The following is a 22,982-nucleotide window of genomic DNA, read 5'->3' as shown; positions in this document are numbered from 1 at the left end:
TGGCTGTTATTCAAATAATAGGTTGGATATTCTACTATTAAGATTATTTCAAGACTTTATGTTAGATGGTTACTTGCAAAAAGGAATGGTGAGCAATGAAACCCCATTTAAATGCAAAATTTTATCATTTAGATTCGTACACGGGAACCACCCTTTATCCATGATATTGGAGACATGGTGTGCTAGAAAACGAACTCGTATCCGGGATAGCAAACAAAGGAAACAGGCGGGGTGAGGTTTTGTCCTTACGGCTACCCTGGTAGCAAACGCAATCTAGTGATGAGGAGTATGCCTCAATGTACCTCATTTTTTGAGCTTTTCATAGCTTAGTTTCGTAGCACAAAGGGGAGAATATTCGCTTCCTCAAGTCAGTGCCACAGCTTCTTCAAATTCAATAGCAATAGCAGTCAACTCTGTTTCCTCCATGAGGTGCTCTCTTTTGGATGCGTAGCGCCCAACCAGTTAACCAGGTGCTTCAACTGCAGTATAGGTAGAAGGAGCTGGTACGGAAAAACCTTCTGTATAGAAAAGGATTTGTTAGGGGATAGTACAAAGAGAAATAGGGAGGACTAGCTGGTGGGCCCGATCCAGCAATATCGCGTGAGTGAAGAAGGGCAATGCCGCTTGTCAATTTGTGATGTTTAACCATGTGATTGATTTAGTAATTTGATTTCTTTCTGTTTTAACAAAATATGAAAATTTGGGATAGGTCATAGGAGGTTTTTTTGTTACATTAAAAAATATTGGCAATCATAATGAAATTATTTGCGTATAAATTGAATGAATGAGACCAGGGCAGCACACGTATCCCAAAATTTGATTGCCATTAACTTGCCTTCAGTTTGGTTAGATGCCGACACCAATGAAGCTTAAATATTATTTCAGTTTGGATGTTTTGTTGCATGTCTTGGCTACTTAACATTGCAGAAGAATAAAAAGACAAAAACCATGGATACATGCAAATGTTGAAATTGAGTTTTTCACCCTATTTGATATTAGAGCAACATAAGTTAGCATGGGATGGATTGTTTGATATTTTTTATGATTTCAATTTTTGCTCAATTTTTTGTTTTTAAAAGGTACATTTGGGTTGATCTAAAAAACCCCAAGAGAGAACATGGAGGGTTATGTAAGTCACTTGGAATTTCTGTTCCAGGTTCAGCTACTTGAATGCTATCATCATCATCATCTCCTCTTTTTGTAACAGCCATGATTTGGTCATTGATAGTTGGACCTTACAAGTTCTGGAGTGCTCAAGAATATTCCAAGGGGAGGTATTAGTCTAACTCCTATACCCAATTGCTCAACTGACTTCTCTTGCACAACTCGCTCTTACTGTTCTCAAACCCAAGTTTTTATGTGGCTTAAGAGGATTAAGTTGCATATCCTCGATTTGAGTGGAAACCTATCTATGAGATGACATGCAGCTAGCTTGGAGGCAATAGCTATGATCACATCCTCTTTCCATTCTATGTTGACTCGAATAGCGAAATGGTAGAACCTGCTGTTGTGCTGTGTTACTGTCTTTTCTTCTTGCTTCAAATCAAAGAGTTGGAGATGGACATAGTTGTTGGTAATTGGAAGGTACCAATTGCTCCGCCATGGCTTGTTTCATCTCACCCAATTTTGTTATCTCTCTAGATCTACTTCTTCTAAATATCTTTTAATCCACCAAATTCAAGCAGTTCCATTAAATTTTTGTTCAGACTAATACTATTTCGAGCTTCATTCATGTCATACCATTGAAAATAGTATGCCAAAGAATACACTCAATTATCAAATTCATCAGGAAAACCATCAACATTAAAATCTGAAACTTCTAGTTTAATTCCCTTGCATAAATGATCATTCAGCCTTCACGCAACTCAAAATAAGAGGGACAAACAGCTATACAACATTCCTGTTTGGTAGGGAAGGTGGCCTCTTACCTAATGTTGCTTCTTCAGTTGTTAGCCCATTCAAAGCATTAGCAAGTCTTTGAGGCAGTCTCCATGTTTTGTATCCTACTGGACAGTTTCCAGTATTGCAGACAACTCATCATCAGTCACTTTATTGTTGTTGTTGTTGTTTATTTTATTTTATTTTATTTATTTATTTATTCATTTATTTATTTTTAATTTTTAATTTTTTATAAAAATATGTATCCTGCAAGTAGTTGTCACTAATAACCCTTAATGCAAGTGCCAACAATTCTTAGTCTCTTTATGCAAAACCATTGGCCTTATTTCCAATTTGTCAAGAAATTTCTCCATTTCACCTTTAATCTTGACTATCATGCAGAATTAAATAATTTCAATTAGAAAACTCACAAAATACAGCAGTAAAACCTGTTTCTTGATGCTGGCAGTGGCAAGCAATTCCCAGCCTGTCCTGCCAAATTATCATGCATGCTTACAACATATCATGTCAATAATGGAAAATATCTTGCTGCAGATCAAAATATCATGGAAAAAAACCCAAAATCTTGTGGCTGGAGCAATTTCTCTTGAAACTGGAAAATAAAGGAGACTGGCAGTTCTCCTCATGTGCGTTGCCGATGCATGTGGTGCGTTTGCCGCTGGTGAGTGTCCTGGCAGTTAAACTTTAGGTGGTGGTAGATCGAGGGGTGCTTATTTGTGGTGTTGGCACTGTAAAGAAATGAGTCCAGAATTAGGGGATTTTGAAGGGGTGATAGATGCAATTTTTTTTAATTTTTTTTTATGATGAGTGGGGCCATATGGCTCGTTGGATGGTAATGAAATTTTGAGGAAGGTCCTTTTTAAGGTTTCTGTTTTGTATAGTGATGTGTTGTGATATGTTGGACACAGCCTGGAAGTTAGGGTTTGAATTTGAGAGGCACAACTATAATTGTTTGATAAGTTGCTGAAGAGTGTAAGAGGCCTGTGTGCTTTATGTCTGTGTGAGAGAATGGTACAGTGAAATTCAAGGGGCAGTTACACAACTGAAATAGAGAGAGAATTGAAGAAACAGAGAGAAGAGAGGGAAAGAGAAGGAAGAACAAGGATCAAGGCTTTCTGCAGGATTTTCATGGCTGCAGAGGGAAAATAAAGGGCTGATATGAACAGAAAAAGAGGAAGAAGAAGGGAGGAGCAGATTAGGACAGAAATCAAAGAGGGAGATAATTCACATAATAGAGGAGAAAGTTCAAAAGGAAAATCCGAGATGAAGAAGAAAGGGAGACTGGAAAATGGGGGATTGGAATGGAAGAATAGAGATCAATTTTGGGTTCTCTGACACCAACTGATGCAGGACGACATAAGATTTGCTGCCGAGGGAGAAATCATAGAATTTGAGCAGAGAAGGGAAGTGGAAGAAGAAGAAGAGAGGGGGATGAAGGGGATACACTTGGGGAGAAAAAACAGAGGTTCGCTTCAATTCAAATTCATCAATAACCAATTCCCTAAATGGCATTCGCACACTATTTATAGGAAGCCTAGAGTAAAATAAATTTATGCATAGAACCCTAAAGATAAATGAAGTCACACACCCTTAAAATACACAAATATTGAAACGCCCCCAAGGCACATTATCCTACTGCAAGAGAATGAAGCACACCTAATAAACAGCTAATTAACAAAGCACATTTGTTTTAGGACCCAATAATCTCTTCAGCCTATTCTTTGACATAGCCTCTAAATTGGGTGAAAATGATCCATCCAAATCAATGCCTTTGGGGGCTCCTGATGTGTGTAAAAAAATTGTAATCTCAGGCTTAACCTGAGAACGCCCCCTCACTAGATTCTCTAAGTCTAATTGAGCTCCTTAATAGAGCCTTCCAATTTCTTCAAACATTGAAGCCCACCCTTATTCTTGTTAGAGACCCAAGCTATGTGAACTTTCTTCTTTCTCATTTTCTGCCTCTTATATCTCCTTTAGAACTCGATCATAAGATTGAGGGTGTATCTGGACAAGTCGACAGTGTCTACCAACAACTTACATATTACATCAACTGTCCTGACACCTAAAATAGTACTTTCCAAAAGTATGCTTCTTGGTTGCACATGCAATTTAAGATCCATGCTTATCATGCACAAGAAACATAAGTTGATGACAGCTCCATGTTTCTGACATGTTTTTTTATCATCACCTGTGAGCCACAGGTGAATCAGTTCAGGCCAGAGCTGTTACATTGACTAGACCCCATCATAGTGCAACACTACTCCCTGTTCCATATAAAGGAATATTTTCCTGTAAGTTTGTAACAATCTCTTGGGTGGTTTGCATAATAAAACTAGTCTTTGGAGTGGAAGCAACAGCAATGCATGGAAACATTTTGACAATAGCGATAGTATTAAGAAGACAATACCTGGCTTTGCTTGGCTTTTGTGCAACCTTTTAATCAAAAAAGCAAATGTGGATCCTCATTTTTTTTTTTGGTGTGTGTATGGCTTTTGTTTTTTTTGTTTTTGTTTTTGTTTTTGTGGTTTTTTTTTTTTCGGAAAGGAAAACACTGTTTTATTTGATTTTATTTTGTTTGAGCCTTCATGTAACCAATAAACTCAATAAAAAATGGCTTTGGATATGCTTGTCTGAGTCTTATCAGTTGTTTAATTTTAGTGTAATTGAGTATCATAAATGGCTTACCTTTTGCTGCAGTCAGTGCACATGACATTGTAACTGCTTGCTTTGTGCAAAGGGATCACCGAGGCCATTGCTTTTTCTATTAATTTCCAATTAGATTGGAAGCATTGAGTTTCCTTTATATTTTATTTTGAGTTGTTGGTTTCCGTTTTTTTATAATAAAAAAATTCCAATACAAATGACATTACCAAACATATTTATTGTTTCTAGAGATTTGGAAACCAAACAATTGAAAACAGAAACTTTTGATGGTGGGAAAAAATGAAAAAAAATTGGCAACTTTAGTACTTTACCAAGCAGGCTCTAAGTTGACCAATGTTCAAGTTGCAAGAATGCCAAATAGAATGCAAAAGTGAGGATGCCTTGAAACCAACAATTTTCACTCATCATTTGTTTCTATTTTGAAGTTAGGAGGAACCTACTTTTTAGTTCTGATACTAGTGTTTGAATCTGTTTGTGGACATGGTGGTAGAGAAGCACACCAGTTTTTTCCCTTTGGACTTTGTTTTAAAGTATTTGAATTCATTGAGCCCACTTTGTGCGCGCGTGTGTAAGCAATTGATGGGCAGCAGTCTGTTCATATTAGTGGTGGATGAAGTACAGATTAGAATACTCCTTATTTTTTGATTTATGTTTGTTTAACTGTCTTGGATTAATCATTCCTTTTTTTATTGCCAATTTATCATTAAAGAATTTAGTGCCCAAATATTATATTAACTAGATGGAGGAAAGTGCTTGCCTGTGTAACTTTAGTGTGCTCTGAAGGTAGTTCTATTATATAATGTATATTTAATTGTTATCCTGACAAAGAAATAAGAATCTAACTCCACTTTTGGATTTTAGGGTCCTCCAAACAAGACTGACGTTTGTGCAACATGCCATGCAAGTTTTGGGGATTGTCCAGGGCATTTTGGATACTTGCCCCTCGCGCTACCTGTATATAACATCGGATATTTAAGCACAATTTTGGATATTTTAAAGTGCATATGCAAGGTAAAAGACATGTTTTATTTTATTGTTTTAATTTGTGTTTTGAACTTCTTAATTATTGTATGCATGCATACATGCTTGTGCGCATTTGTTAGTATGTGTGTCCCATGATGTGAGTAGTCTTTTAAAATCTCGTCATCTGAGAGCGGGTAGGAGTTTTAATATGCAAGGTAACGGCCACGTTTTATTATAATGTTGCCCATGTAGGCATGCACATATGTGCAAGTGTGTACCAAAGGTGCGACTGTGCGAGTAGTCTTTTAAAATCTTAAATGAGTGAGAGAGTGGGTAGGACGTTGGAGGGGTGGAAGAGGCCTACTTGTCCTTAGGAGCTTGTATTAGTCTTTTGCTTCTCTTTCCAATATCCCTATTTATGTTTTATCCCTTTTTAGAATTCCTGGTTGTGTTGCTGCAGCTTTAGCAAGCCCCTCATGAGAGATAATCTTTTTAGTTGGGATGTGGACATGTGGTTAGGAGACCTAAGTTAGAAGGGTATTTGGGTCTTAGTAATATGGTGGGCAAAAAACATCTCCTTAGTTGTGAAATGATTATGGAGGTTTTCCTTAGAGGTTGATTCTGTATGGCACAAGTTTATGAAGTGTCCTTGGAGTTTGCTGGAATGGATGGGACACTAGAGGCAGTGGTAATGTTTTTCATGAGAGTCTGGAGGTTTGTTTCTCAGGTAGCTAATTTGTTTTTTCCTCTTACATGATTCAACGTTGTTCACCGAAATAAGATGCAGTTTTAGGAAGATTTGTTTCGGGGTGTGGGGGTGAGATTTTGTTGGAGTTTTTGGTGCCTCGCCTTTTTAGGTCTCCTTCCTTTAATGATGCTTCAATCACATCCTTTTATTCTTTGGAGTGAGGCTCTCTTCCTTAGGTTTCCATTTCTTCCAGAATCTCAACAAAAGAGATATTGATGAGCTTACTATAATGCTGAGAGCAGTATTTTAAAATGAATAATGAGGTGCACTTAAGGGCGAGGTGAATGAAAAATGCCTCGATGCATATTTGTAAATGCGCAAATCCTCAAGGGAATCCCCTTTTGGTATTAGGTGCGTGCCTCAACATAAAAAACCTCACCTTTTATGCATAATTTGGCAAGTTGCACGCCTTATAGGAAGAGTGGATGTATGCGTGCTTTATCAGAAATGTAAAATAAACAATTGTTCATATTGCTCTTGGTCTGCTTCTGATCTTCAACAGCACTTCAGCATTTTTTTTAATAGATAGTAAAGGTGGAGAAACAGAGACGAATATTGTTGACCAACTTCAAATTTTCTCCATATCTTTGTACTCAAATGGCCTTTTTCTTCTCATGCGACCTCTTTCTCATGTAGAGGACCTAATTCAGATCTTTGGTACTCAGCTGCTTTAGATCTTATCTAGATCTTCACATGGAAGCCTATCGCTTTGCTAACACCTTCCCTTTCACTTCAGCGAGCTACAATGACTAAAAGATGATCCTTCTTCAACTGCACAGAGAGAGAATGTGTCTTTTTAACCAGGAAAGGCAATGCTTGAAGTACACTGTTTATGCTCATTGGATGGGCACATGGCAATACCCCCATAATGCATGGGCATGTATCCCCGCAGGCAGCTTGAGTTCCTGAGTTTAGAATCTCTTGGCTGTATTTTTTAGGGGTAAAGTTAACATAACAAATATATATATTATCAACAAAGAAAATTTATTAGAAAAAAAGCAGGGCATCAAGAAGATGCCAAAAGGAACATAGGTAACAAAGAAGAAAATCCAGAATTATGGAGACATCCCTCTCAAATATCCCACAATGCCAATTAGAGATCATAGATTTAATTATCCTTGACAGCCTACAGAGAGGAGGCCATCCCATCAAAAGCCCGTCTGTTTCTTTCTTTCAAAACCATCCAAAAAATTGCAAGAGGAACAAGGGAAAGAGTTCTCCTTTTGAATTGTTGAAGTGGATTCCTTTCCAAGCCCAAATCTCACCTTTAACCGAAGCTGCAATGACTTAATTTTGATCAACCATGGAAGTGGCCAAGCTCCAGAGATTCCTGGTCCAGGGGTAGCGAAGGAGGATGATCCACATATTCCACTTTGTCAAGGCACGGGAAACACCTTTTTAACAATAGAGGAGTCCTTTCTTTGGAGGTTGTGAAGAGTGAGGATCTTCCCCAGTGCTGCCCCCAAGTGAACAAAGCAATCTTTGAAGGGGTGTTGTTCCCCAAAGGGCTTCTAGGGAAAAGAGCTGATGCATTCAGTAGGGTAGCTAAGGTGGTTGTAACAAGATTTGACTGCAAAAATTCCTTCCTTGTTCGGGGACCATATGGGTTTATTGGGGGAGTCCAGGCTCTGAACATTGTAAAGGCTGCTGTAAAAATTAGAAAGCATATCAATGCCCCAATCAAAAACATTCCTGATCAGGGGAGCATTCCAAATGGTCCCATGGATTGAGTGTTCTCAGTGATTGTGAATGTGGGCATTTTTATAGCAGGCAAGTTTATAAAAAGATGGGAATAAGGCACTAAGCCTGGGAGCCAAAACACCGGTGTCATGCCAAAAAAACACATGTGCCTATTTCTGAGACTGAAATGAACGCGAGAGGTTCTTCCATCCTTTTTTAATGAATTTCCAAAAACTTGTACCATAGCTTTTGGTCGCCTCCCTGGGGGCCCAACCATTGTGGTGAAGGCCATAGTTAGTAGCAATAGCTTCCTGCCAGAACAAGACTTTCTTGGACATCAACCTCTAGAGCCACTTTCCCAAGAGTGCCTTGTTAAAAATAAGAAGGGATCTAAGGCCAAGCCCTCCCATGTTGCATGGTTTGTTTGACTCCCCCCACCTTACAAGATGATATTTGAATTCCTCTCCTGTGTTTCCTCGAAGGAATCTTCTTTGGATGCCCTCCAAACAATTGGCCACTGCGCTAGGGATGGGAAGCAGAGACAAAATAAACTAAGATTGTTTAAGGTGCTTTTGATCATAGTTCTCAAATCGAGATTCGAATCGTGAATCAAAATTCCAATTTAGTGAATCGAGAAGATTGAATTGTAAGATTCGCTAAAAAATTTGAAAAATTGATTCCAAATGGCATGCATTTATGTATAACAAAATAAAATAGCAAAGCACATTGAAATTCCAACAAATATGGATCAATCATGTTGTTGATTGGACGACACTCGCCGTTGAGTAGATACTATATGGATCAATCACTATAGTATAATACATAGTGAATAAATGAATATTATAAAATATCACAATGGTCAATAGGCAGGCCATTATAATATTGAGTATTCTATTAATTGTTGAATACTTGAATAGTTCATGCTTGATGGCTTCATGCAATGTATTTTACATTTATGATTTAACAATAAAAAATCATGTGTATGCATTTTTTTTTTTTGGATAAGAGAATGAATCAAGAAAATAGTAATAAAAAAGTTAACTTTGTGGTTTTTAACTTTTTAAGATTATATTTTAAGAGAATGTGTTAGCAATAAAGATTTGAATAAATATTTAAAATTTATGATTTAACAATAAAAAATCATGTGTATGCATTTAAAAAAAAAAAAAAAGAGAATGAATCAAGAAAATATTAATAAAAAAACTAAACTTTGAAGTTTTTAAGTCTATATTTTAAGAAAATGTATCACCAAAAACAGTAAAGATCTGAACTTTATTGTGTTTTACTGTTTTATCAGAAAAAATATCATTTTTAATGCATAGGATTACACCTTAAGCTTACTATAAAATTTTAAAAATTAAAATAAGAAGAAAAAGTAAATTTAAAGTATAAATAGAACTGATTAAAATAAAAAATGAATAAAAAATTAAAGGAAGGCTTTGGCAGCCAAGATATGAACCTACAGGTTCTCTGGTTCTCTGCAGTCTACACTCTACACTCTACAGTCAGAGCTGAGTCTTGAGTCTTGACTTCTTCAATGGTGGAAAGAGCAAACTCAGCAAAGAACAAGAAAGCCCACAAGATATGGTCTCTTTTCTATGGCAGAACAGAATAATATATGGAAAATGGAAACTACTGGCACTCTGGTAGTCCTTCAAACTTCAACGTTCAATCGTCATTGGCAGAACTCAGAACCAGAGCCTAGGAATGGCTTAAGGGAAGGCCAAACGTCTCGGCTCTTCTCCTCTTTGGGACAGAACCTACGTAAGGGGCAAAACTAACGTTATCATTCAAAAAAGAAGGCGTAAAAATGGGTTTTCACTGGGTTTTAAAGTAGTCAAAGGTGTTTGTGTACAGCCAGCGAGGAATTGATTGAATCGCACAATTCGATTTGATTCATTGATTCACTGTGTGAATCAAATCAATTCTCCTTCGATTCGACTCCAACCTCAATTCTCTTGTCGATTCGAATCATTTTGCTGCGTATTAGATTCAAATCTTACGATTTGAATTGTGAATTGTACGATTCTAACAACTATGCTTTTGATGATAGTGAGTCTGCCATTTTTGGAAAGGTAATTCTTTTTCCAACTTGCTAGTTTCCTTTTAAATATGCCAATTATAGGATCCCAAACACCCTTGTGTTTGAAGTTGGTTTCCAGAGGGAAGCCAAGTTGAGAAATAGAAAAGCGCTCGTGGTTGCAGCCTCGGATGCTTGCGAGGAGAGGGCCACACTCACAAGGCCCCATAGGAATGATAACACTCTTCCCCAAGTTCACCTTCAGACCGTTGACTGCTTCAAACCCAAGAAGGATGCATCTAAGGTGAAGAATTTTCTCAAGACCATCCTTGCAAAAGGAGATGGGAGACTACAAAATTATCGCTGCTCCTCCTGATGTTAAGCCCCTAAGCAGGCTGCGTTCGTTTGCTTCGGATATCACATGACCTAGAACCTCCATAACCAAGATAAATGAAGGGTTGGGGGCGGGGGGAGGATCCCATTTCCTTTAATTATTTAATGAAAAGCCATATTATTTTTAAATAAAAATTTAAATCTCCAAAAGGCCTATCCTTGTTTTGTCAGCAGTAAAACGCCATACCTTACACCTTTGCCTTTTAAAACACTAGTTTGAGAGTTTTAGATTCTTTTGTTCCTCAGTCAAGTTGTGATTTGGGGATCCCAGAAATGGATACTTCTAGTTCCTTCTCTTCTAAATGCATCCTTCTTCATCTATTGAAGCCTTGATCCACTTGTTCTTTTTCTTTGAATAATACTATTTTGAAGGGTTAATGTTCCTTTTAAGGTTAAGGCATTCACTTGGACTTCGAATTTGACATGCTTAATACGATCAACTATTTATAGGAAAGGAAATCTCATTTGGCTATTAATCTAGATGTATGCCTAATATGTGTAGAATCTAATGAGCCTAATGCACCTCCTTATGTTGTCAAATGGCTAGGCAACTTTTGGCTTCTCTTTCTCAATTTTTGTGCGAATAACACCACTTTTTGTTTTGTTTTTTTTTTATGAACAAAGAAATGTACTAAGAGAAAGAAGATTGTAGATCAGAAAAAGAGAATGAGAAAGGGGAAAAAAAAGGGAAAAGAAAAGAAAAAAAGAGAGGGAGAATAAGATCCTCCCTTTACATCATTAGAAACAAGTCACACATACCTAAACCAAGAACCAACTCAATGTAGCAGAGCATATACCTCTCTATTGCAAAGAAAATTGTTAGCAGTAGCCACAACTTTGAATATACTAGCATTCCCCTACAACCGAACACACCAAATAATAGCCATAACAATGCATTGCCATAAAGCTTCCCTAACCTTTACTTCAGTAAAACCCTTAAATGTAATGGTACAAAAGGCCTTCAAACTGTATGGAGAGACCCAATTTTTTCTAGTTATACCAAGTAATTTATTCCAAATAGCCAACATGAAAGGACAATGAAGAAACAGACGTGCACAAGTCTCTTCACTCCTCAAACAAAGGACACAATAAGTCAGAGGATTGGGCTTGTTAGGTCTTCTCTTTTGAATCAAATCATTGTTATTAATTATTTCAAGTATCGTAGTCCAACGAAAAGCTTTTATTTTTGAGGGAGCTTGCTTTCAAAATCAAGGGGTACAAGGCAAAAGGATCCTCAGTAGAGTCACAAGTCAAGTAGAAGGGAAAAAGATTTCCAAGAAAATTCCCTGTAAGGATTTAAACTCCAAACCTATCTATCATTCCCCAATTGAACATGAAAAGAATTGAGCAACCTAGTCAAAAGAGCAAACTCATTAATTTCTCTCTCATTAAGATTTCTCCCAAAATGGAATTTCCAAGAATGCCTATCTTCTTGCAAAAGAAGAAAAGCATAAATAGGGGCGTCATGAGGTAATAACCAAAAAAGACATGGGAGTACTAGCCAAAGGCATCCCTCTGACCCAGTGATCCTCCCAAAAGTGAATACGCTCCCCATTACCCATTGTTTTGCTGGGCTTTAGGAAGGAAATAATCATAAATCTGAGTTACAAACTTCCAAGGACTAAAATCAGCAATGTTAATTCCCACTTTAGCATCCCACGTATTTTGTTGTATTCCAAATTTACTGTGAATTACCTTACGCCGAAGAGAATGAGGCTCTAAAGGGAAGTGCTGTAACCATTTCCCCTCCAAAGACATGTCTTTGGACACTGAATTACCAAGACCCAACCCTTCTTCTTTTTTAGACCTACAAACAGTCTCCCAACCTGCAAGATGATCTTTCCTACCCTTTCCCCGTTTGACTATAGGAAATTCCCTCATAAATTGCTCAAGTAGTTTTGCAGGGATTCTAACAAAAAAGAAGTAAACAAAAGGATGGAAGACATACAAGCATGATAAGGGTAATGCAACCTTTGATAACATGACATGATGTCGATTATTTCACGTTGGTGCAGTTTTTTGTGGTTTTGGAGAAGCAAGAGAGGGAGGACTGTGCATTGTATGCCATTCCTTGGACTTTTTGACTTGAGAGGAATGTGCAGACTTTTCCTTGCTTCTTTTTGGGTTCGTGCTTCTTGGATTTTTTTTGGGTTGCTTTTTGTCTGATCTCCTAAGGGATTGCATAGCTGCACTTTGTAATTGCTTTTAGCTTTTCTTTTGGAGGGTGTCTTGTTCAATTTTGTAATTATTGCTTTCTTTCATTAATGAAATTGTTTTTCTATTAAAAAATAGGAAAAAAAATATTATGTTTGGGTAGTGTTTTTGGAAATCTTGATGCAAGGGCTTGTTGATTAAGCCTTGTGCATGCTTAATTTGTATTAAAAATTGATGAGATTGTTTTTGGTAAGCATTCACAGTTTTGAGGGTGACAAGGGTGCACAATGCTTGTACGTGTAAGGTATAACTAAATTCTAGACTATGAGAAATCTTAAATGAAATAAAAAAAAATATTTTTCTTTGATTGAAATAGAAGAGATTTATCATGGAGAAGAAGACGTACAAGAAGGATATTAAGATATAAGATAGAAGAGCAAAAAAAGAAAAACAAAGAAGAAGAAATCAAAACGGCGCAGCTAGCCAATCATGCTGTAAATTAAATAAAGAGATCCCTTTGAAGCATCCTACTGCAAAAGCCCACAGTGAGTCTATTGAATCCTATCCTAAAGCATAATTGAAGACATCCTCTTCTTGTAAAAATACAAGCATTCCACTCCAAATCCCCCACACAACTACAAAGATCGCACAAGTCCACAATGCCAAATTATCTTTACCCTTCCAAAGCTTGAAAATGAAATAGCCAAAAAATCCTCCACCAGCTCTGGACACACCTAACTCACTCCCAAAAAGGCAAAATGATTATTCCACACCCTCCATGAAAAGGAACAATGAAGGAAGAAGTGAGAAGAAGATTCTTAATTTTCAAAACAATGAGAACATACATTTGGGGGTAAGCCTTAGAAGGCTTCCTACTCGGCAGCATATTGTTGGTGTTGGTTCTATTAAGAGCAAGCACTGAAATAGAAGCCTTGATCTTAGAGGGGACTTTCACCTTCCAGATAGAAATATGTAGTAGGAAAGGCAAGTTTTTATTCCTTAAATGCTTAAAAAAGGACTTACAAGATTACTCCTTTGAAAAAGTCAAGAATCGAGGAATGGTAGTCCCTCCTTTTTGAAAGAAGCCTAATGTCCAACAAACTTTAATAAGGAGGTAGGTGCTAGCACGTCCTAATCATTGAGAGCCCTACGAAAATGGAAATCCCAAGAGATACCAACCCCATTAGAAATAAATAATGAAGAGATTGATTCATTGTGCAAAGAGGACACTCTATACAAACAGGGGAAAGATGAGCAAGGCAAAGAAACCCCATCAAAATAAAACAACAACAAACATTAAGTCTCATTAGGTAGGGTTGGCTACATGAATGCTTTTTCGCCAATTCACACAATTGAGGGCATTTCTTTTTGAGCCAGCTAAAGAGTTGTTAATTCCTTCCTCACTATGTCATCCCATGTTATTTTAGGTCTACCCCTATGCCTTCTAATACCAGCAACACTAACTAGCTCACTCGTCCTCATAGGTGCACTACTTGGCATGCATTTTAAATGTCCAAAGGCTGCCCCTCCATTATCTTTTACCAGTGCTATCCCTAACTTAGTTTGAATATATTCATTCCTTAATTAAATCAATAAGTTTTAGGGGAAGGATGGCGCTTCCTTCATGGCGTTATGACCCTTCGCGACAGCGAGAATGGCAAACAACTTTGAACTTCCTCCTACCTTATCTATTGGCTTGAATCCTAGTTTCTCGACTAACCTTGACCAGGAATCGAATTGTAGACTCGACACCTTTAGAGTGTTCAAACCCTATATCATCAGTGAGACCCGTTGTCTTCTTGTACAACCCTCTGCGATGCATATGAAAATTCATCCTTGGCTTTAGGGTTCGTGTGGTTCCATTAGCAATAGAGAGTGACCGTTCAATTCTTATCTTAGTCGATCTATTCTCCAGCTAGTTGATTGACCTTCTACAAAGACTTACTAGTTAACCTAGACTAAGCTTCCTTGACATTCTTGCTTCTCTGAGACCCTTGTTCGACCATCTAGGGAATGTTTCTTCTTTGGTTGTTAGAGCCGATCGAAGTACTTTCTTTTGGCTTGTAGAGAACTTTGATTTGTGAGTCTGATTTTTAGAAGTGGTGGATGAGTATGATCTGATTATCTCGTCTTGGCTTCATTGGAGTTTTTATTTTTTGAAAGAATTGGGGGGGGGGGGGGGGGAATAGTGGCTTGTTAGGCAAGAAGCTGTTTGGGTGGGGAGGTCATTCAATAGGTTAGGTTGAACGCAAAAGCTTCTGTGCTAATCGTCTTAAGCCTTCTTTTTTTTCAGATTTGGGAGTTCTTAGGGAGAAGTTTTCATATATTTTTCTTAAGAAAGAGGAATTTATCTGCATTGTGAAGATATCGTGAGTAATATGTGAAGGAAAACAAGGTGTTAACGGATTTAATAGAGGAGGCCTATACTTAAAAGGTGAAGGAACCAGCGCCTTGATTAAATTTTGATTCATTGATAGACAGTCATTTCTTTGTATAGAAAAGGGGAGCGCAGGAGGAAAACTCAACATTTCATGTTTTTGAAAGAGTAAGGACGGTGAAGGGTGGAGAAAACTTTTCGAAGCACTTACACTGCTTTCTTGTCATCATAATAGGCTTATTGCCTTTAGGTGCTCAAATTGTGGTTCCTTAATGATGGGGATCAACATGCACCTCGAGTATCTTTTGCGGATATTGTGACACTTGGGCAGCCACCCGAAGTCCACCATTGGATGTGAATGTTATTTGCAGCAATTGAAGCTTCTCTTTGAAGCTAGCTTGGAAAGAGGATGACAACTTGCACGTCAAAGAGTCTTGGTTTTTCCAGAATCATGACAACTTGCAAGTCAAAGAGTTGTTTTTTCAAGAAGCATTATTTCATTTTAAGTTCCTAGGCTCTACTATCATAATTATTCTAGTTCCTCGGCACCTATTTCCTATGACAAACTATTTCCTAGGAACCTCATTACCTATGTTTTAAATGTTTTATTTTATTTTTGTATTTTATTTAATCTCTTAAGAAGCCATGTGTAAGTCATGTGCATGGTCATGTAAGGCTATAAATATGCCATCACTAGTATTGTAAAAGGGATCTTGGCATTATCAATTAAAAAGGAGGCCTTTGCTTAAACTTGTGAATCTTGTCCCTCTCCTTGTGAGTGAGTAGTGTGCAGCTACGTTCCGTCTCCCTAGAGATTGGGTGGTGAGAGATCACGACAAGCGTCATCATCAACACTACATGCCCACTCCTCTTTCATAGCTCACAGACACAACCTTCCTCAAGCTTCACTCTTGTCTCAAGATTCCTAAGGGTCAACAAGCTTGTTCATGGTGCGATCGAGTACTCGTGTGTCTTGGTGTTTGTCATTCCGAACTTTTTGGTAAGCTTGTTTCAATTCCTTTTTTGTGACTATCTAAAACAGCCCCTAAAGGTACCCTGTAAGCCTTGAAACTCTACTTGAATCCTTGAGTGAAAAACTTCATTCTCTTTGAATATTCCTAGAATTTCAACATGAACATGCTTGCTAGTACCATGCTTAGGGATATTTGATTTGTACACTAGGACTTGTGATCTAAGACTTATAATATAACATCTTTTAAAGTGAACTTGATTACTTGAATGAAATGATCAACTAAGGGCTTTTAAACCAAATCACGTGTTTTCAAAATCTCAACAACTTGTGATCATTAGAATATGTTTGTGATGTTCATGCTTGGTTAATTCAATTTTTCCCGTAGATTGTGATATTGTGTGTGTGCTACGAAGAGGGTCAACCGTAGGACTAGGGTTACTTAAAACCGCTTTACATCACTTAAATACATGAAAGGTTGACAATGGAGCAGAGTTGGGGCTCGAACAAATTAGATTAGCGCATCTTTGGAGAAGTCTTCGGTGACGTGTTGACAAAGAGAAGATTGATTTAGGAAAGAGTGATGGGGAATCTCGTGATTTCAGGAAAGGTTTTATAGCTTCCCTATCCAGCCCAAAGTTTAATATTGCTTCCAAATTTAATAAGGGGTTTGGGAGAGCGAAATTTGGGCTTGCAACCAAAGGGCCTCTTATATCCATTAAATGGGTAATTAAAGGAAAAGGGGGTAGTGGGCCAAGCACTATCCAAAGAGGTGGTGGATCTATACCAAAGGACATGTTAATTAATGTTTATACCCATTCCCAAGAGAACATTAAATAGAAAAGTGAGGAAAGCAGTGATGCCAGAATTGAGACAGTAATTAAAGAAGCAAGCCAAGAGGTAGAAGGGACTAGGGAGCATACTCAAAAGTTTACTCTGAAGGTTGATATTTCTATGGATAAGATTGAGTGACCTATAGACACGATGACAGAAATCGGCGGTGAGAAGGGTATTTCACCTGAAGGGGAGGTAAAGATTTCTGATGATGTACTCTTGCAGAGAGGTAATTTAGAGGATCATAAACAAAATTCAGTTCAACAGAAAGAGGACAATATATTTCTCGAAATTGATCCTAGTTGTAGTAAGGGGTTGCTTTTTGTTGAATGTAAAGGTACTCATATAAATGATGTTGATGAGAGGAGTTTAGAAACAGATGATGATCTCAATAGCTTTTGTGATTCTGATTTTGGCTTATTAGTTGATCAACTGAGAAGTGAGATAGATATAGGAGGAGAAGATAATTGGGGGAGAACTTGTTAGGGATTTGCCCCTTAATGATAGAATGGAAGAGGTGTTATTGAGTAAGAAACAATCACTTACATAGGAAGAGAGGTATTTATTGTCCTCTGATATCAGGCAAGGGTTAGAAGGTTCTGTTAAGCACACGTCTGATTAGAGTAAAACTTTGTTTGATGAGGGGCTCTTGCACCTTGCTCCTAAGCCTATTCTTGAAAAGGTGGTTGTTGGTGTTAGTCCTCCAGGTTTTTGGAGAGGTAAGGATGAGGAGACTGTGGATCCATTGGGCAATTTGAATTCTTCGGAACTTGAAAAGTACTTTCCTATTCTTGTTTAGTCCCTTTTTTTTTTTGATGAGTCTTTGTGCCACAATGAGGGAACTTATGGGGGGAGTGACTATGGTGTTTGCCAAGGGGCTAGAGAGAGGGACTATAGAGACCCAAACAAACTTTTATATGATATGGGATTAAAGCTAGTGAATCCTGTACGTGTTGAGGTCAAGTTGGGGTTGAGTTAAAAAACTTATGAACGGAAAAAAAGAAGGTGGAAAAATAATTAAAAAATCTAGTTTCTTGCATTAATTATAGGGGAAGGAAGGGGATAGGGAAAGAGGGTAAGTGTGTTAAATTATGAAGATTATCATTTGGAATGTTAGGGGGTTTGGGGATGTTAGGACTTAGGAAAAAGTGTTTGATTAGGGAGGTTTTGCTTAGGAACTCTCTTGATATAGTTTTAATGTAGGAGATTGAGCTTTAGTTAATAGATGGGGAGGTTGTTCGAGGGATTTGGGATGGACTGTGTAAGGATGAGCTTTTGTATCCTCTTGGGGTGCGGTGGGAGGCCTTCTAGTGTTATGGAATACTAGTTCTATTACAAGAGTGGATAGTTGAGTGGATTTTTTCTCTCTTTCGGCCCTTCTCAAAATTAAAGATAGGGGTCAATGGTAGATTTTCTTTGCATATGATCCTTCTAGACATGCTCTTAGGGATTATTTTTGGGAGAGATTTATTTGGTTTTTGGGTTTTGTTCGTCGAGGTGGATTATGGGTGGGGATTTTAATGTACCCTCAGGAAAAGAAGGGGGGTGGTAGGGTCAATGCATCTATATAGAAGATTGATTTGGTTATTAGGGAGTGTGGGTTGAGGGATCTTCCTTCAGGTAATTCCAAATTTACGTGTTTAGTGGGTGGGGCTAGTAGAGTTGATAGGTTCTTGTTTTCTAATGAATGGGAGGATGAGTTTCCTAATCTTTCTCAAGTTGTATTAGCTAGACCCATGCCTGATCATTGGAATCTCGGAAAATTCTTTGGGTCCCACCCAATTTAGATTTGTGAATATGTGGTTAGACCATGGCTCTTTCCAATACTTGGTTAGGGATTCGTGGAGTGAGGATGTGGAAAGGGGTTAGTAGGGGTCTAGATTTATGAAGAAATTGAAGAAGCCGAAAGATAAGTTGAAAATATGGAATAGGGAGGCGTTTGGAGATATTAGGATTAAAAAGTCAACTATTATAAGAGAATTGGAAGAGTTAGACAAAAAGGAAGACGGAGTGACTCTTTCGAGAAAAATGAATTGGAAGAGCTGATTTTTAAGGAAATAAGAGGTTGGAGGCAAAAGACGAAATTTAAATGGGTTAGAGATGGAGATTGTAATTCCAGATTTTTCATAGGATGGCTAATGGAAAAAGCTAATGGAAAAATGAGAAAGAATTTGATTAGGAAGATGGAGGTGGAGAGGGGGGTTATTATCACGGACTCTAGAATTGCTTCGGAGATCACAAATTTCTATTATAATCTGCAAAGGAAGGTGTATTCCCAAGAGAGGGGGGGGGGGTGAATAGGGTTTTGTAAAATTTCTTTATACCTTCTTTAATTGATTCTTTCTCAACTTGTTTAAAGTTCAAAAACCACACATACAGAATTGATTTTCAATCACAAGTTCAGCGGAAATTTATTTAGTTATAAACCTTTATGAATGAATATATCGATTTGAATATCCCTTTCAGAAATTTAATTCAATCCAACCAAGATAACCAAAACACAATTCACAATATAGAATAAATTCAGCAATGCTTCAAAGATTTAGCACTTGAGTAACTCAAAGTAGAGTTTAAGTATGCAGCTGATAAAATCCCTGTATTTGTGAACTTGATTTCTCAATATGATTAATAATTTCAATTTCCAACACTCTTCCAAAAACTCAGAATTTAAATAAACTTTCAATTAATAAGTCTTGGGTGTTAACCAATCAACGTATTCCCTTATGGTTTCCGCAATAAATATTGATCAACCAACGTACTCCGTTTTTGGTTTCCGCAATCCCAAAGTCAAATTAATTTTCAGTTTATTTAATGTCCAAGCCACATAGTTATTATGAACAGAATATTAAAATCCAACCACGCATTTTATATGAACTGAAAATTAAATGATAGTAGGGGAGAGAGTGAGACGCGAGTTTTACGATGTTCGGCTATACCTGCCCATGTCCTCGCCTTGGGCAAACACACCCAAGGGTTCCACTATACCACTCTTTTACGGGTAGGAGCAACCTTACACCCTCCTTTGATGGGAAGGAGCAGCCTTTACAATCTCTCCTTCAATAGGTTAGAGTTCGCCTCTTCAAACGATAACCCACGCTTGGTCCAACAACAATTCAAAGACCTGAAACGTCTACAAAATAAGAAACAATCTTGGTGTACAAAGACACTCTCAACAAGAGCTGATTAGTACAACAATTAAACACAATAATATACTTCAATTCAAAATAACAATTGAAAGAATTTGAAGCTTTAGAAGTATATCACTGTGAGCTTTCTTTCTAGATTGAAAGAATTCAGAGTAGGCTCAGAATTGTGAGAGTTTCACAGTAAAACTTAGTAAGGAACTTTAGAGAGTTTGAGAGCAAGAGAGCTTTGAGAGTATTTAGAGCAAGAGAGCTTAATTTCTGTGTATTTGCTTGGTGTCTTGAATTCTTAGCCTTGGGAGGTATTTATAGATGTTTAAACAAGATTATTTTGTGTTCCCCAAGTGACTTGGAGTGTTTCCCAAGTTTTCATAACGTTTAGAATTCAAAAAATCAAATTTGGAAACTTCCCGTTATATTTAAAATTTGAAGTCTCGAAGAGTCAGTCGACTGGTGGGAATAAAGAGTCAGTCGCTTGGATTCATTAAAACACTAAGAATTTCAAAGGCAGAAGAGAGTCAGTTGACTGGGTCATCACCATTCAGTTGCTTGGGCCCTCTTGGGTTGTTTCAAAAACAGTTTATTTATTTTCCGGTCGCCTAGAAAAAGTTTGCCAGTCGCCTTGGTCCTCTCAGGTTGTTTCAAAATTAGTTTATTTCTTTGTCAGTCGCCTAGGTTGTCTTTGTTAGTCGCCTGGACAGACCATAATTCTGATTTTTCTTTTTGTTTCCAAAAACTTTTTGCTTTTTTTCTTTCCCCAAATTAATTTAAGACTTTCGAAAAATATTTTCCAGGGTTTTTCAAAACATGATCTCTAAGTCGATGAGTTTCCTAATGAGCTTCAAATACAATCAAATCATCATTTGAATGAAGTACTTACATAGAGACTCTCTTAAGACTTTAAACACATTCTAAGCTTGGAGTCTTCATGCTTGTCATTTGCTTAGTCCATCTTGCCATTTAGCTTCAATTCTCTGAGCTTCTTCAATTCTCTAACCTTTCATAAAGTTTTCTTTAAAATATGTCTTTTGAGCTTTCATTTATTTTTCATTGTAGACTTGCAATGAGTTTTGTGATAACTTTGAACTTGAGCTAAAAAACTTGATTCCTAAAGTATCATCACTTTCAACAAAACATGTTAAATAACCTTTGATTTGTTATCATTAAAACAAGATTAGTAAGCCATGTTAGGCCAACATAATCTGTATTTTGAGGAGGATGAGAGTAGACGGATGGTGGAAGGATTAGATTGGGATCCTTTGCCTGATGATAAAATAGCCTAGTTAGAGAGGCCTTTTGAGGAAGAGGAAGTTAGGGTCATAGTTTTTGGTATGGAGTGAGATAAAGCTCCGGAGCCATATGTGGTGGTGAAGAATAACCTTATGAAGGGTTTTAATGAATTTTATTGGAGCGGGATTCTTAGCAAGAGTGTTAATTCTACTTTTATCACTTTGGTGCCTAAGAAAATAAGTCAATTAAGATATTTGATTATAGATCGATTAGCTTAGTTTCTAGTGCTTATAAAATAATCACTGAAGTGCTAGCTAGTAGGTTGTGTGTGGTGCTTGATAGGACTATTTCTAAGGCTCAGAGTGCATTTGTAAGGGGAAGACAGGTTGTGGATGCAATTTGCTAACAAAACCGTTGAGGGTATTAGGAGAAGGAAGAAGAAGGGGCTTGTCTTTAAGGTGGATTTTGAAAAGCTTATAATAGAGTGAGTTGGAATTTTTTGGACAAGATTTTAGTAAAGGTTTTTGGAGAAAGATGACATAAATGGATGAAAGGGTGTGTGTCTAATGTGAGTTTTGCAGTGATAGTGAATGATGAGCCTAAATCTTGGTTTGGGGCGCTAGGGGGATTAAACAAGGGGATCCTCTTTCTCACTTTTTGTTTGTGACTTTGTATTAGTGGCGGATGTTTTGAGTAAGTTGGTTGATAGGGTAGTGGATAGAGGGTTAGCGAAAGGTCTTAAAGTGGGTAGGGAGGAGGAGATTATTCTTTCTCACCTTCAATTTGTGGGTTATACTGTTCTTTCTTGGAGGACCATAATTCCTTTGTTCTAAATATAGTGGGGTTTCTTCAAATTTTTGAAAGGGTATTGGGGCTGAGGATTAATATGAGAAAGAGTGGTATTGTGGCTATGAATGTGCCCATAGGGAGTGTTAGGGAGCTAGCCTTGGAAGTGGGTGTGTAGAGTTGGGGTGCCCGATGTCTTATTTAGGGGTTCCTTTTGTTGGGAATAATTCAAATTTATCTTTCTAGCATTCCATTGTATTTTCTGTCTATTTTTAAAATCCCAATGGGAGTTGCTAGTAAGATTGAGAGAATTATGAGATATTTTTTGTGGTTAGCGACAGGGGGTTTTAATCATCACTTTGTGAATTGGGAAGTGCTGTGTAGGACTAAGAAAGAGGGTGGTTTGGGTCTTGGAAATTTGGTGTCCAAGAACACAACTCTTTTGGCTAAATGGCTTTGGCGATTCCTCTTAGAGTTTCCTCCTCATGGCATAAAGTTATCAAAAGTAAATTTGGTCTTGATGGGAATGGGTTGCATACCAATTTAGGTTCTAGATGTTCCTCAAAAAGCTTGTGGAAAGCTATTTCCTAGATTTATTCTCTCTTTATTGCCCATACCAAATTTGCGATGGGTAAGGGTTGTAACATTCGTTTTTAGAAAGATATATGGTTGAGGAATTTTGTTATGGCCACCTCTTTTCCTCTGTTATTCCATTTGAGCTCAGGGCAAAATGATCCCGTATCTTCTTTTATCGTAGATTCGGTCTGCGCTTTACCTTCTTGGGATTTTTCGTTTTAGGGGAGCATTGAATGGCAGGGAAACTATTGAATTATCTTCTTTATTGGTTATGTTGAACAACTGTAAGATGTTGTCTGAGGATGATAGTCGTTTTTGGTTGTTGGATTTTTTGGGGGTATTTTCGTGTAAATCTTTCTTTGATTTCTTGGTTGGTACTAATCATTCCTTTCCACTCTACAAAGTAGTTTGGAAGGTCAAAATCCCCCATAAAATCAAAGTGTTTCTTTGGTTGGTTATGCTTGATGGAATAAATACTATTGACTAGCTGTAGATGAGAAGACCTTTAAAGGATCTATCCCTTATAGTTGTCTTTCCATTCTACA

The 22,982-nt window shown here is 37.5% G+C and overlaps 1 protein-coding gene across 1 annotated transcript in view; it reads left to right on the top strand.

Moving 5' to 3' along the window:
• Window positions 1–22,982, top strand: part of LOC131164778 (DNA-directed RNA polymerase III subunit 1) — a 135,027-nt gene that overhangs the window by 4,082 nt on the left and 107,963 nt on the right. Inside the window, exon 4 of the mRNA XM_058122217.1 lies at window positions 5,425–5,574. Coding sequence (XP_057978200.1) covers window positions 5,425–5,574 — 150 coding nt within the window. The remainder of the gene's footprint in view (window positions 1–5,424; window positions 5,575–22,982) is intronic.

This window comes from Malania oleifera, chromosome 9 (genome assembly GCF_029873635.1).
Source record: "Malania oleifera isolate guangnan ecotype guangnan chromosome 9, ASM2987363v1, whole genome shotgun sequence".
NCBI classification, from domain to species: domain Eukaryota; kingdom Viridiplantae; phylum Streptophyta; class Magnoliopsida; order Santalales; family Ximeniaceae; genus Malania; species Malania oleifera.
The sequence above is the reverse complement of the archived record's forward strand: the minus strand, read 5'-3'. Positions and strand labels throughout refer to the sequence as shown.